At 40.7% G+C, this 15,386-nt stretch overlaps 1 protein-coding gene across 1 annotated transcript; it reads right to left on the bottom strand.

Moving 5' to 3' along the window:
- Positions 1-14,003: 14,003 nt before the first annotated feature.
- Positions 14,004-14,666, bottom strand: LOC103406180 (late embryogenesis abundant protein At1g64065). The gene has a single exon (XM_008345188.3). The coding sequence runs from the start codon at positions 14,664-14,666 to the stop codon at positions 14,004-14,006; it is 663 nt and encodes a 220-aa protein (XP_008343410.1).
- Between the last annotated feature and the right edge of the window lie 720 nt (positions 14,667-15,386).

Genomic DNA, 15,386 nt, shown 5'->3' with positions numbered 1-15,386 from the left:
AAGGATTGCCACCGACCAGAGGGTTGGGTATAGTGGTTTTTTCTCTCTATTTTTCTGTTTAACGGCTAGGATTTGAGGAAACCAAGTTAGGTGCTTATTATTATCTACATTAAAGACAGTAAACAAATAGTGCTACTATACATACCCATTCATCTTTTCTATTTCGACACCCACATTATATTGATTTGTCATCTATATTTTAGTTGTCAGTTAAGTGAGAAAATAGGACAAGTGAGTGAGTATAACAACACTCAAAACAAACTTTTCCTCCTAAAAAGAATGACCTTCCTCTAGCATTTTTGTTGTTGAATTGCCTGGCTGGAAATATTAATAGTCATGGTACAATTCATTTTCACAACCCACATGTCTCTTGATAATATTCAACACCTTCACCCTCCCAAGAATTCTAAAATGGCTACTCATGGTTATCAACCCTGACTCCACGTTCGATCTCACATTGGGGTTGGACGTGAGACTGTTCGTGATGATGTCAACTATAACATTCATCCTCATGGTTCGTTGAGCCCTAGAGACTCCCGACCGACTATGAGCTACCCCCACCACCAGGCAGAGACGAAGCCAGAGATTTGTATGCATGGGGGCATCCTCAAACAACAAAGTTACAATTAAAAAGCTAAAAATTTTTTACTAAACAAACACTTATATATTAATCTATAATGTTTTTCATACAAAACACTTAGAATCATTGTTGGCGAAGTCAGTCATATTGATACTAAGAGAAATGCAAGGAGACTCTCTCAAAGTGGGACTCTCCACCACCTCATGTTTTTTAGCACAATGTTTAATGATGTTGGTACCGAGATTGTATTAAAAACATGAGGTGACGGAAAGTAGGGGTGGGTTCGGTTTAATTCGGTTCGGTTTTTTGCCAAAACCGAAACCAAACCGAAATTTCGGTTCGGTTCGGTTCGGTTCATTTTTTTTTCGGTTTTTTTCGGTTCGGTTTTTTTTCGGTTCGGTTTTTTTCGGTTCGGTTTCGGTTTTTTGTTTTTTTTTTCTTTCAAAAAATGAAAAACATTGAAATTTTAAATTTTAACGTATCCAACACAATCATAACACAAGCATTCTAACTATAATCAAAGACAATGAAAATAAACATTTAAAGTTGAACTAAAATCATCAATCAAGTCTTCCAAAGTCCAAACTAACAACATCACAACACAAAAATCGTACAAATGACTTAGAAAAGTTAAATTGTATGATGTTGTTCAAAGATCAGGGTTGTTTGCTTGTAACTGCATGTTGACAACTTGATTAGTAAAAGAAATGCGTGGGTGGATTTATTTAGTGTGTGTTGGATTCTTTTCCATCACAAATTCCCTAAGTAATCTACCCGAAATAAATGTTTATAGATTCTGTTACATGTTATATGAGAGTAGATTTGGAAAAGAAAGCTGAGACAAAAGTAGACAGTGCTATGGAGATGGATGTAGGTACTTCAGGATGAGGTTTGGCTCCGGAACCTTATATGGGGGATAAATAATAGGTTAGGGTTTAAAGTTTTTATAGGACTTTTTTTTAATATTTTGAGCTTAAAGTTTGGCAACACATTGGGTTTAGCATATTTTAACTTACAAATTGGGTTTAGAAAATAATATCCAAAACAAATAATTAAATAAAAAAATTAATTTAATTAATTCGGTTCGGTTCGGTTCGGTTCGGTTTCTATATCACTAAAACCGAACCGAACCAAAAGAATTCGGTTCGGTTCGGTTTTTTCAATTCGGTTCGGTTTTTTTGTTCGGTTCGGTTTTTTCGGTTTCGGTTCGGTTTGGTTTTCGGTTTTTTGAACCCACCCCTAACGGAAAGTTCATGGAGAGGTCCACTTTTGGAAGAGTCTCCTTAGCACATTTCCCTTGATACCAATTAACATATAGGGTTTAATTTTTATTTTAATTAGGGTTTGTCATTGAGATGCAAAATTGTGCAATTTTTCTGCACCCAAAAAAAAAATTTAAGTGGGGGCATCCGCCCCCTCTAGGCCTATAGTGGCTCCGTCCCTGCCACCAGGCCATGATAATACAGAGTGGTACTATTGTTGCTATACCTGAATGAGGCCACATTTGGATTTTTCATCGACACATCTGCTGTTAACGAAATCTTAGAGTCTGGCTTAGGGATTGTGTTGTTGTTGATCAACTTCAGCCTTGTAATCGTGACTTTGTTCAACTTAATCTTTGTATTCTTCACTCGGAACACAGTGAAAGCAAAAATTATGATCACCACAGTTTGGATTAAGACCACGACTTTTATGTAGCCACATCACTTGATGAACTTTCTTTTTCTAATTTTTTTTAAACTGAAAAACGGCCTCATCGACGTCCTTTGCTCGGGCGGAGAATGGCGGGGGCTAGTGGTCTGTCTTACTCCCCCTCCATCTTTGCTAAGGGTTGAGGATTATTGAGACAATGTAGGTGTCTTAGCTTGCAATGAATTAATATGCATAACACACTAATCCTAAACCCCAATAGTATTTTTCTTTAAAATAACAAGCAAGTTATCTTTTTTGATAAACATTTTCATCTATATATATGGTGATCACGAATGCGTATTCGATTGTGTTGACCCTAAAAAACTACCAAGCATACATGGCATGCAGGCCGAGTAACTAATAAGCTAACTACGTCATTCGGTTATGTACGGGGCTTGCCAACTCGGCCAAGCTCGGCCGGGGAGTAAAATATGTTGATGTTGCATTGAGCATGCTACTGATTCTTGATTTTACGAATGCGGCCAAGGAAGGAACACTTCTCGACCTTCGGGTTTTAGAGCCTGAAGACAAGGCTGCTAGTTCTGCGAAGTTCACAAATCGTCAGCGCCGGGTTCGGTCACAATAATTATATTTGTAAGAGTATAAGCATGCCAAATTGGCACCAGACTATACGAACACAAATACTCGAATGAGATAAATGTCTTGATGGTAAATGTGGTTCGGTCATCGGAATGCTGAATTCTAAAATGCACTTGCAAATATCCAATCATAAAATAAAACTCGGCGTTCAATGTGCCAAGCCTAGTAGCTTGTAACACCTCAATTCGCTGAGAAGGCTGATGAGATGACCTCTACCAACGAGGACTCGAAAATCCTTGTCGACCGAGACTTGGATAATAACTAGTCGACCTCGAAGTAGTGCTGTCTATCCAAACTGAAGGTGCTCCTTGATCGACTGATTTTGCATCTCCAGTGTGTGGAGCCAAAAATAAACGAGATGCGACATGTGGATTTTTGGGTAAAAAGGACAAAATTACCCTTGAGGTACACCGGGATTCCTACATGCGAGCAGTGGGCAATCAACCCTCAACCAAGTCAAAAGTGCCCAAAATAGGTAATAATTCAAAACCTATTTCATCCATCCTCATCAAATCCTCTTTTATTATATTAATTAGCTAATCAATTAGGAAATTATTCTATTAATTAGCTAATTAATTGATTTATTATTCAATTATTCCTAATTAGCTACAAATCATGAACCTCACTCAAAATACTAACCAAGTGGCCGGTCTTCCTCCTCCTAAGAGACCGGCCACACCTCTATATAAACCCCTTCATTCTCTCCAAAAATCAATTCTAATTCTCTTGCTAAACTCTCTAAATTCTCAAAACACTTTTCCCTCAAAATTCTAACTTTGACATCGAAGGTTCTTCGGCCAAAGCCCCTCATGCATCATAGGCGCGTAAGGCTCTTGGCTTTGACCTAAGGTGTTGTTTGTTTTGTAGGTGCAATTTTGTTCAAGAGCAAGGAGGAAGAAATTTCATCCACAAATTGGTGCTTTCATTGAGAGCTGAGTCCCAAACTCGTAGAAGACTCTCGCATCCAAGGTTTACTATTTTCTTGTCCATTTGTAGATTTTTCGTACGTTCTTATTTTTAGAATTTTTTATTTGCAAAAATTCTTTATAAACTTCAACGAACGAAAATTCCAACGTTCAAGAGATGGGACCACGACGATCCACGAGGCTAAATGTGACAATAAGTGGAGCGGCACCACCACCACAAGGCTCTACCATGGCAACCACCACGGTAGCCACCCAAGGCGAGGTCCATGGCGCCATTACCACAGCCCAAGCCGTGTCATCCAAGCTTGCTGTGCCATTCAAGGCCCACGGCACCAAGGCCATGGCCTAAGCCGTGTCACTCCAAGCCTAAGGCAAATCGGCCTGTGCCACTTAAATCCAACGTGAGCCTAATGCATTGCCGAGCCGAGCCCAAGCCTCACACCTACGTGCGCTACACGTCGAGTAGCCCACTCTTGTGGCCCAGCCTCCTCGCACCGAGCAGCCCACTTTAGTGGCCCAGCCTGCTCTCGCCAAGTAGCCCACTCCTGTGGCCCAGCCTACTCCCGTGGCCTTTCAAGCAGCCCAAATCAGTCCAAGATTAGTTTCACCATCCCGGCTTCAAGTTTCTGGGCCTACAATTGAACCTGGGGCATTTTCACCTCACTTCTATGCAAATTTGACATTCCCCAATTCGAATCTAGCATCCGGAGTCTATAACACTTCCACTACTTAAGGAGATACATTTCTTCCAAGCTCTTCCAATCCGAATGACGAACAACACTTGTTCCGACAAGTCATAGAGTATATGAGCGCCCTCACACAATAAATGACCTTGGTGAATTAGCTCTTGTCGTGCACTGAGATGAAATGTGCCCTAGATGAGGTGTTTCGAAGTAGGACAAGGGTAGACGAAGAACCTCTCCAGCAGGGTCTCGGTAAACAGTCACTCGACTAGCCACGAACTGATCGTTCGGGCAGTGTACACTCTCGATTGGACCTTCGAGATAGCATATACTCCCGTCTTTGTGTGCGGAGGAGTGTGCACTCTCGACTAGGCCCACGGACAAGCATACATTCACGGTTGAGGTCACACTCCGATGGTCAACATGAGCAATCTTCTAGGCGAAATTTTCATTCGCGGCTAAGCCCACAAGGAGCATTCTCCACCTTACATCGAAGTAGGTAGCAAGACGGACGGAGAAAAACAATCACTCAATCCGGCTCAAGTTCAATCGGCATCTTAGGAGAAATTCGCTCATCTGCTAAGAACGTACCACATACACCACAACCGTGGCATAGACGAGCCGAATACATGGAAGAGCAACCTAGATCAGTAGGTCACGACTGGGGGCAGCCGAGAGCTCCACTACCCTAACAAAGGCAAATTCAGGAAGAAGTAGAGAGACTATTAACTAAGCGATTGTGCGATTTCCAACACAATGAGGTCACCGACGAGGCACTACGACGATACATGACCAGCATAAGCAGGCCACCCTTTTATACAGACTCCACCCCTTAAAATGCCAGCTGGCATATTTAACCGTCCTTAATAATAAAAACTAAAGCATAAAACCTTCAATTAACTTTCTAAATCACCAATTAAGACAATAACAATTAAGACCTATTTTGGGTTCATAACGTGGAGTCCATCACCATTAAGGAAGATCGTCGAAGCAAACAAGAATCTTAAACAAAAAGACGATTCAAGGAAGATCGTCGCCTACAGAGTGAAATCTCTCGACTAAGATTCTTCCACCTGCGAATCGAAATAGGAGAAGTTGTTGTCTTTCCCTGCTGGTAATTTAAAAGCCCACACTTTCTCAACGCCCAAACAGATTTTATAAAAAAAAAAAGTGAAATTAAAAGGTTAAAAAAAGTAAATTTGGTTGTGGCCCTTGGATTTCAGGTGAGTACGAGTATATCGATGTGATGGTAAAGGGCAATAAGTTGTTGATGGAGAAGAGAAGCAAGTATACAAAGATTCAGAAAAGAGAGAAAGAAGGTGATAGGAGAAGTCCAGAAAGAAGGGCATAAAATAATAGTTTAATAAAATAAAATGAAAAGAAAATAATGTAATAAAATAATACTTTAATTTGACATACCGGTGGAGAACAAAAATTTAAAAGATGTCAAAATGTCATATAGGCTGTCAAATTTAAATTTTTGGGTAAATTACATAAAACTACCTCAACTATTAGGTCAGTCACAGTTTCATACCTCATCTTTAAAAAGTTTCAATATCATATATCATCTTACAATTTGTTACAATTTCATACCTTCTGTTAGTTTGTTTGTCAATTCTTCCGTTAAATAGTGACGTGGCTTAAAAAAATCATTTAATATTTTTTCTTTTTCCATGGGGGACCCACTCCCCTAAACCACCAGTATCTCTTTCCTCCCCCACTTCTCTCTCTCGTCGTGCCCATAACCCACTTAACCCACCTGGGTTTTTTCATCATCCATCCCCTTTCCTCCTGTATTCTCTCTCCCTTTCTCCCTTTCTCGCTGCAACAGCAGCCTCGTTGGCCCCGAACCCAGATCCCACCCATTCCCGTCTTCCCCCAACCCACCTCCCAAATTAATCAAATCAAATCAAATCCCAAATTTTCTCGGAAAATCCTTCACTGCAAACCCAAGAACCCATTAGAAACATTTATTTTCCCGGGAACCAAACAACCCCTAGAGAAATTTTTTGATTCATATTAAGGGTTGCTTTCCTCAAATTTTCTTTTTTTTGGCTTTGGTGGGTCGATGTGTAGGCATTGATTCAAAAGAATGGTGGTGAAAATGATGAGGTGGTGACCATGGCGGCCTCTGACGAAGAAGAAATACGAGGTGAGGCTGGTGGTGCGGAGGTTGGATGGCTGGGATCTGGTGAGGGAGGGTGCAGACAGGGCCGGTCCACAGGACAAAGAAAAAGAGGATAAGTGGACGGCGGAGATTAGGTGGAATGGATCCAAGGTCAAGGTCGCGGTCGGAGATTAGGTGGAAGGGATCCAAGGTGATGGCAAATGAAAAAACCTAGGTGCGTTAAGGGGGTTCTGCGCATGGCGAGAGAGAGAAGTGGGGGAGGAAAGAGATACAGGTGGTTTAAGGGGGTGGGTCCCCCATGGAAAAAGAAAAAATATTAAATGATATTTTTTTAATTTTTAATATTTAATTATTTTTAAAGCCATGTCACTATTTAACGGAAAAATTGATAGACAAACTGACGGAAGATATGAAATTGTAACAAATTGTAAGATGATGTATGACATTGAAACTTTTTAAAGACGAGGTATGAAACTGTGACTGACCTTGTTGATGTACAAAATCGGAGGTCTTGGAACAACGTAAATCCAACCGTGAATCTGCAAGAAATGTAAATAACACAAGATGTATCCTGGTTCACCCCAAGGTTTGGGCCACGTCCACACTGATTATGTATTTATCTGAGGGAGAGAGAGCTCTAAGAGTGAGAGCTTTGAGAGGGGGTGAGAGGGCCTAGGAATTTGCCTCCTCTAATTGTGAGGGTGAAGAGTCATTTTATAGAATAAGGGCTCTTCACTTATTACATATTTGCCCATTTCTTTATCACATAATTACATTTAAGTCCCTCGAGTATTTGTACGAGATCTAAATATGAGGCCCTAAATATGGTATAAACAGTAGTCCCCCAAGTCTTCAGTCAAGAGAGTCATTTGGCTGGAGACTTGAAATTCAGTCCATGTGTAGGCTAAAGTAACTAGATGCTGTCTTGAACTAATGTTCGATATGAGGCAGTACTCAATCTGAAATGATGCTCAACTAGAAGTAGCACACGTTGCGAGGCTACTCGGCTTGTGGCTTATGTTGCCTTGGTTGGCTCGGCTTTGTGGCGTTTGAAGGTGAAGGAGTCCCTTTTATAGAATAAAGGCTCGCTCCTCAATACATGAATGATGGGCTAGAGTTGATGCTCTCTAATAATGGTGAGGGAGTCCCTTTTATAGAATAAGGGCTCGCTCTTCAATACATAAATGATGGATTAGGAGTGATGCTCACGACTAGGCGGTTGCTCAGTTAGCGACGATGCTCTCTAACAAAGGTGAGGGAGTCTCTTTTATAAAATAAGGGCTCGCTTCTCAATACATAAGTGATGGGCTAAGTCCCCCAAGTATTTTTCATGAGTGCTTTCTAATGAAAGTAAGGGAGTCTCTTTTATAGAATAAGGGTTCGCTCCTCAGTACATAGATAATGGGCTAAGTCCCCCAAGTATTTTCATGAGGCCCAGTTAAGGCCCAATATATAGTACATAATGTAGTCCCCTAAGTCTTTGGTCAATAGAGTCTGTTGGCTAGAGACTTCAAATTGAATCCATGTATGGGCCAAAGTGGCGGTTGTTCGGAGGCGGTATTTGTATACCCTACACTGAAGCTTTGTAAGTGAAGCTTTGAAGCTGGAGCTCTGTAAATGATGCTTTTGAAGCTAGAGCTTTTGTAAATGAAGCTTTTGAAGCTGTAGCTCTGTAAATGAAGCTTTCGAAGTTAGAGCTTTTGTAAATGAAACTTTTAAAGCTGTAGCTCTGTAAATGAAGCTTTCGAAGCTAGAGCTTTTGTAAATGAAGCTTTTGAAGCTGTAGCTCTGTAAATGAAGCTTTCGAAGCTAGAGCTTTTGTAAATGAAGCTTTTGAAGTTGTAGCTCTGTAAATGAAGCTTTCGAAGCTAGAGCTTTTGTAAATGAAGCTTTTGAAGTTGTAGCTTTGCAAATGAAGCTTTCGAAGCTAGAACTTTTGTAAATGAAGTTTTTGAAGCTATAGCTCTATAAATGAAGCTTTTGAAGCTAGAGCTTTTGTAAATGAAGCTTTTGAAGCTGATTGACATGAGTGATGCTCATGAATGTTTGATTGACATGAGTGATGCTCATGAATGTTTGATTTGACATGAGTGATGCTCATAGATGTTGACATGAGTGATGCTCATGAATGTTGACATGAGTGATGCTCATGAATGTTTATGTATGATTGATATGAGTGATGCTCATGAATGTTTATGTATGATTAACATGAGTAATGCTCATGTATAATATGAAGTACTGGGCGTACTTTTGATCACCTAGTTGGTGGTAATAGCGGTAGGTTGCTGAATAATTGTGGAGTACTGAGCGTACTTTTGATCGTCTGGTTGGAGCTATTTTGGGCTTATGGACCTTCGCCCTCACACAACATTCCAGCCCATTTATTTTGGGCTTTGCCCTTTTTTTTTTTTTACTATTACCCTCTGATAGGGTTTATACAGATGTCTCCAAAAGATAAGAAAAATAAATCACATCATACAAAAAACAAGAAAAGTAAATCACATCATTCTGGTGGGGTGTTTATTCCTTGCTTTTGCTTTCTCTTTTGCTTTTTGCTTTTGTTTTTCTCTTTTCCCCGTACCTCTCTCTTTTATTGCATTTTATTATTCTGTTGCTGAAGTCCAGGTGCATTACCCTTTGCAGATGGCAGACAAAAGTAAAGTGAAGTTCTCTTTACTTTGCTTTACTTTGAAGATTGTAGATGGCAGATGGCGGGGTCTCTGTCTCTGTCTTTTTCTTCTATTTTGCTTTGCTTTTGCTGTCTTTTAGAAAATGGCAGACAATAACAACATGATTATTAATAGAAAATCCTTGTAGATCTTCCCAAGGGCAAAAGCAGCCTTCTGCTAGAACTTTGTCCCCAAACCTTAGATGCGTTTCGAGCTTTTGAACAGACTTTGGATGCCAGGGAAAGGTACTCCAACTTCTTCAGACTGTCGTCGGCACCGCAATACATAAGTGTACAGCTTCGTCGTCGGCACTCCCACTTTTTCTATGGAACATCCGAACTTGATTAGGATGACAACATTGACCGTGTTGTTCACCGGGACTACATTGACGGTGGACTGGACAGACTGGAAGTCCCCGGAGCCGTTCATGTCAACCATGACCAGGCGGTGGCCGCTGGGTCCAACCCACTTGTGGTGGGGCTTAGAGTTGAAAACTCGAGGCTTCCTCAGATTCTCCCCCTTCTCGTTTAAACATCCAGCTCCGGAAACGCAATCGTTGCGCAAGTCGGAGATGCCCAAGAAAATCAACAGAAGGCCAATGGCTTGATTCCTTGTGATGAACATGGCTTTTATAGATACAAAAATGTTGTTTTTGTCTCCCTTCAGCTTCTCTTTAAGCAAACATGTGGAGAGTATATAGATCCAACTTTTGGGTTTTTTTTTGTGTTGAGGGATAGAGAGACTGTGATTACCACCACCAATCCCCGCACAACAAAATGCAAAACCAAAATCCACCATCGATGAGCTTCTTAATCTGCTTTACTTTGGGTCTTTGTTCTACGTGAAGTCGCAAAGTGATTTCACCCAGATTATTCTAACCAGGACCCACGAGAGAGAATGCTGCTTGACTCACGATACCATCACTGACGACGACACTGAGATGCTCGCCCCGAGGGACTTGGATTTGATTTCGTTTCTTGGTGAGTTGTTGATCTCGCGGCCTGGCGATTCAAGCTTGTCGTATAAGAATGCATTGCAATGCCTCTATGAATGCCTCGATCCTCTTTAACTAGATCAGTCCCAACACGGTCAAATTAACACAGGTTCTTCCTCGACAAGAGCCTGATTGCCATGATCATGCGGACCCAGATGCTTGACCCCATCTCCAATGGAGAAGAAACACACAGCCTTGCAATTGCACAAACTCTGCCCCACCAAAAGAGCATTCAAATAAAAAATCGCCATTGACAAACTCCACCCCATTGCAAGCTAATAACAGCGACAAGGTAGCAGAAGGCGTTGACGGTGGGAAAATCGGAGGTGGTGGCCATGATGGAGAGAGAGATTGCGGTGAAGCAGAGCTGGCAGAGACGCAAGGCGAGCCCACCGGCGGTGCTAGGCATGCCTTGGACGTCTTTCATCCTTACTCTGAGGGCGTTCTGGGCTGTCACGTCAGTCGTGGGTGGGGCCTCCACTGGATGGCGTACCCAATCTCTCTGCGCACCCAATCTACACAAAGGCAAAATTGATCTCGATGACACCCTGAAGTGAGAGTCGGGGGGAGAAGATGGCGATGAGGATGGAGTTGGAGTTGAGCGTCGCGTTGGAGATCTGAAATAAGAAGAAAACGGGGCCGGAGATGCAAGTGAGGGGCTTCGAGCAAGGAAGAGTAGGAGCCGGAATGGGCCCACTGAGCTAGGAGGAGATATGAATTTCTTTTATTCGAATCCTGCATTCTCCACGGCCACTGGCCAAATGGGTTCCCTGAAATTTATGCAGAGATTCAATATATCGGTGGAAAACAAACGAATCGAAAAGAAATTTAACTCTTCACCGCCCAGACCACCTTAAACGAAGCAAAAGGTAAAAAACACAAGCTTTCCTTCAAATGGTAGAAAACCATGAGATGGGTAGCTTTAGATTTGGCTGGTGAAACATGTTTGCTCATCAGCTGGTGAGCAAAACCAATTGCAAAAGGAGATACTGAAGGGAGAAGGAGAGAGAAAAGAAACTGTGGTTGAGTTTCGGAGTTTTCGTTTATGCATTTTTGAGATATGGGTTTTGCAGTGGCTTTGGTTTCTGGGTTTCTGTGACTTTGCAGATTCACGGCGGAGGTGAAAAAATGAAAGAGAACCGACATAGTTTTTCGTGTCGATTCCCACAGACGGCGCCAAATGTTGATGCACAAAACCGGAGGTCTTGGAACAACGTAAATCCGATCGTGAATCTGCAAGAAATGTAAATAACACAAGATGTATTGTGGTTCACCCCAAGGTTTGGGCTACGTCCACACTGATTATGTATTTATCTAAGGGAGAGAGAGCTCTAAGAGTGAGAGCTTTGAGAGGGGGTGAGAGGGCCTAGGAATTAGCCTCCTCTAATTGTGAGGGTGATGAGTCATTTTATAGAATAAGGGCTCATCACTTATTATATATTTGCCCCTTCCTTTATCACATAATTACATTTAAGTCCTCCGAGTATTTGTACGAGATCTAAATACGAGGCCCTAAATATGGTATAAATAGACCTAATAGTTGAAGTAGTTTTATGTAATTTACCCTGAATTTTATGATTAAAATTTGACATCTAATTAGTTAATACGGACAATGATCAACCCATGCGCATGGGAGAAAAGTTGTATGCATAAGTGAGTCTTCCTCTTCTGAAGGCTTTTATGATGGGAAAATTTCCTAATGATGATCATTTTCGAATCCTCTGTGCAGGAATCTTAGGGATCCTCACATCTTAACCATTCATCGTAAATCGTGCAGCCAGTTTTTTTTCAGGTACTATTTGTGTTTAATTTTAAATAAAATATTCAAATGATTTCTGACCACACGATGAACAATGAATGACTAAGATGTGAGGATCCCTAGGATCCCCACCGTTTGGATCCGAATGGGATCCAAATCCCAAATTTCCCTAGCTACGCTTTCCTCATTTAATGCGTGTTAAGCATGGGATTTACTTTCAAGGAGGATTCTTTTTTCTCTTCTTCCCTCTTATTAAAGCGTTATAACTAAGGGAATAGGATCCTTTTCGGATCATACACATTCAGATCCTCAAGTTCCTTCTTCTTTACAGTCTGAGTCGGCATCCTAGCTTCTCCGGAGTCGGCGTGGTGGCTTCCCTGGAACTAGTAACCGGAAACGTCGTAGTCGTCTTGAACAACGAACTTCGCTCGTCATTTTGAAAAATAGGGTGCATAGAAGTTCCCAAGAGACAAACAGAAAAAATGAAGAAGAAAAAGTAGGATTGAAGAAGAAGAAGAAGAAGAAGATTGAACAAGAGGAACCAGAAGCGTGAAGAGATGAAAGAAGATGAAGAAGGATCTGAAGGATCGAGAGAGGATCCTATCCTATAATTATGTCATGTCAACATTTTATATTAAAAAAAAGATAAAAAAAAGTATGAGAAGAGGAAAGAAAAAGAGATGAGAATAAGAAGGAAGATATTTTTTTTGTCAAAAAAAGGAAGAGAATTTTACTCAAGATTGAACAAGAGGAACCAGAAGCGTGAAGAGATGAAAAAAATGAAGAAGGATCCTATCACATAATTATGTTACGTTAACATTTTATATTAAAAAAATAAGATAAAAGAAAAGTACGAGAAAAGAAAAGAGAAAGAGATGAGAATAAGAAGGAAGAGAGTATAGAGTTTTTTTTTTTGTCAAAAAAAAAGGAAGAGAATTTTACTCTTCTACTTTTGGCTTGTAGAAGGTTGGGCGACATTTCCTTCCTTCTAGACTCTTTGCTGGCATGTAATAATCTTGGCGGTATAATTTGGTTACCACACTTTTTCCAAAGAGCATCTTCCATTAAATAATATAAAGTATTATATTTGGGTAAGGCCAACTAACCCAATAAACAGATAAGCAAAAAGTCCATGACAAATTGGGAAAGCTAGATAGACCCAATACTCCATCTCCGACGACGAGCTCAAGCGCGATCGATCTCGACACCGACAACGACGGCTTCATTTACCTCGACGAGTTCAACGCCTTCTGGGTCGTCAGCTCCAAGTTGTCGTCACCTGCGGGGCTGGGTTCGTCGGGTCGTGCTGAACTTGGCTGACTTCAGACCACTCGGGAGCAGGATCGGGCAAGGATTGTATGACTGGGTATTCAGGCAGCTCTGGGCCCAGGAGTAAGATTTTCCGTTTTTTGGGCAATAATTACCCAATTGCCTTGACAATTGAGCATGGGTTGGAAGAACGAGTATTCTCTCCGATCATTTGTGTGAGGATCCGAAATTTTTTTAATTATGTTTGTATTGTGCAGTAGGAAATTATTTTAAATTTTTTATTAAAAATTTAAATACAAAAAGTATTAGATGAAAATTGATCGTGCAATTTATAATGAACGAACATAATTAAAGAATCCTTTAAATCCTTATAAAGATGGGGAATCCGGAAAAGAGAATCTGGAAAAGATCCTCATATGCTCTCACAGGGGAGATAGGGGATAGCTCACGAAGAGACTATTTTGGTTACCACACTTAACATGACTAAAAAGAGGAAGGAAAAACATGGAGTTGGATGGTAAACTAAATATGAAAAATCCAATATGAGAAAAGTGAAGGAAAAAATCTATACAAGGAGCACACTCAATGCTTTTACTGTTTTACATATGAACGTATGATATATATCGTGTCCAAAAACCTATATTATTACTCCATCTTCTACTAAAAACACAATAAATAAAGTATACAAAAACCCCAATAAAACCTAGAGCTTAACCTTCCTCTTACATTTTTGTTCTTGAATTGCCTGGCTGGAAATATTAACAGTCATAGTACAATTCATTTTCACAATCACATGTTTCTTGATAATATTCAACATCTTCACCCTTCCTGGAATTCTAGAATAGCTACTCATGGTCATCAACCCAGAATTGAAATCCGCCCTCAAGTTGGGGTCGGACGTGAGCCGGTCTGTGATCATATCAACCGTGATATTCATCCTCATGGTCCGTCGAGCCTTAGCATGACCAGGTGCGCCATGAGCCTCCCCCACCACCACGCCGTGATAATACAAGGTCGTGGTGGTGTTGGTATACTTGAACGAGGCGAAGTTGGGATTTTTCACCGACACATCGGCTATTAGTGACAGGTTTGAGCCTGGCTTAGGGGCTGTGTTGTTGTTGATCAACTCCAGCCTTGTAATCGTGATCTTATTCATCTTGATCTTTGGCTCCTTCACACGGAACACAGTGAAAGCTAATATTATGATCACAACGGCTTGGATTAAGATCACAGCTGTTATGCAGCCGCAGCACTTGATGAACTTTCTTCGTCTAACTTTTTTCAAGTGAAAAGCAGCCTCATCGGCGTCGCTGCTTGGGTGGATAGCGGCAGGGGCTAGCGGTCTGACTTGCTCCCCGTCCACCATGGCTAACTGAGAGAGGGGTTGAGAATTATAGAGATGAAGAAGAGAAGGGTTAAGGAAAGCCGAGGTTTGCAAGTGGATGCTAATGTGGTGTATTTTATAGTGTTATGGTAGTGGAACTAAGGAAGTGTGTACGTGGACTTAATTGTTTTTTCTCCAGTTTTTTGACATTAAAGTCAAGAGACTTGTTTTTTGCCTACCCAAAATATCCGAAGCTGCTGAATGTTGACTTCCAAACAACAACATGAATTGAAGTTCACACATAATTAAGTGTACGAAGAAGCTGCTACATTTGAGGCTGCGACATAATCTCAGATGAAAATATTTATCTTGTTCTATTTTTAAGTGTGGAAAAGATTAAAATGGTTGTGGCACTTCATAGACCCAAAATGCATGGGAAAAAACTTATGTAAGATGATCTCTCTAAGTATGATATGATTTATCATTCAAATGATTTCATGTGTATAATGGAATTGTCTTTGGCCAATTATTGTCACTATATCCTTATGATATATTTTGGGTTTGTACTTCTCCGTCTCCTGCTAGACATGCGTTGATGTGTGATACTTTATGTACGGAAGACCCTTGTGACTCTATTGTTTAATTTAGTTTATTTCTTTCAAAAAAAAAAGTAAAAAAAAAAGAAGCCTTTCAATGGTTACTCAGCCAATAACATCAATAGCCACGACCGAATCCATAACGGTTGATCAAATTTCTAGTATT

Source organism: Malus domestica, chromosome 01 (genome assembly GCF_042453785.1).
Source record: "Malus domestica chromosome 01, GDT2T_hap1".
Taxonomy (NCBI): Eukaryota; Viridiplantae; Streptophyta; class Magnoliopsida; order Rosales; family Rosaceae; genus Malus; species Malus domestica.
This window is presented reverse-complemented; position numbering and strand designations above follow the sequence as displayed.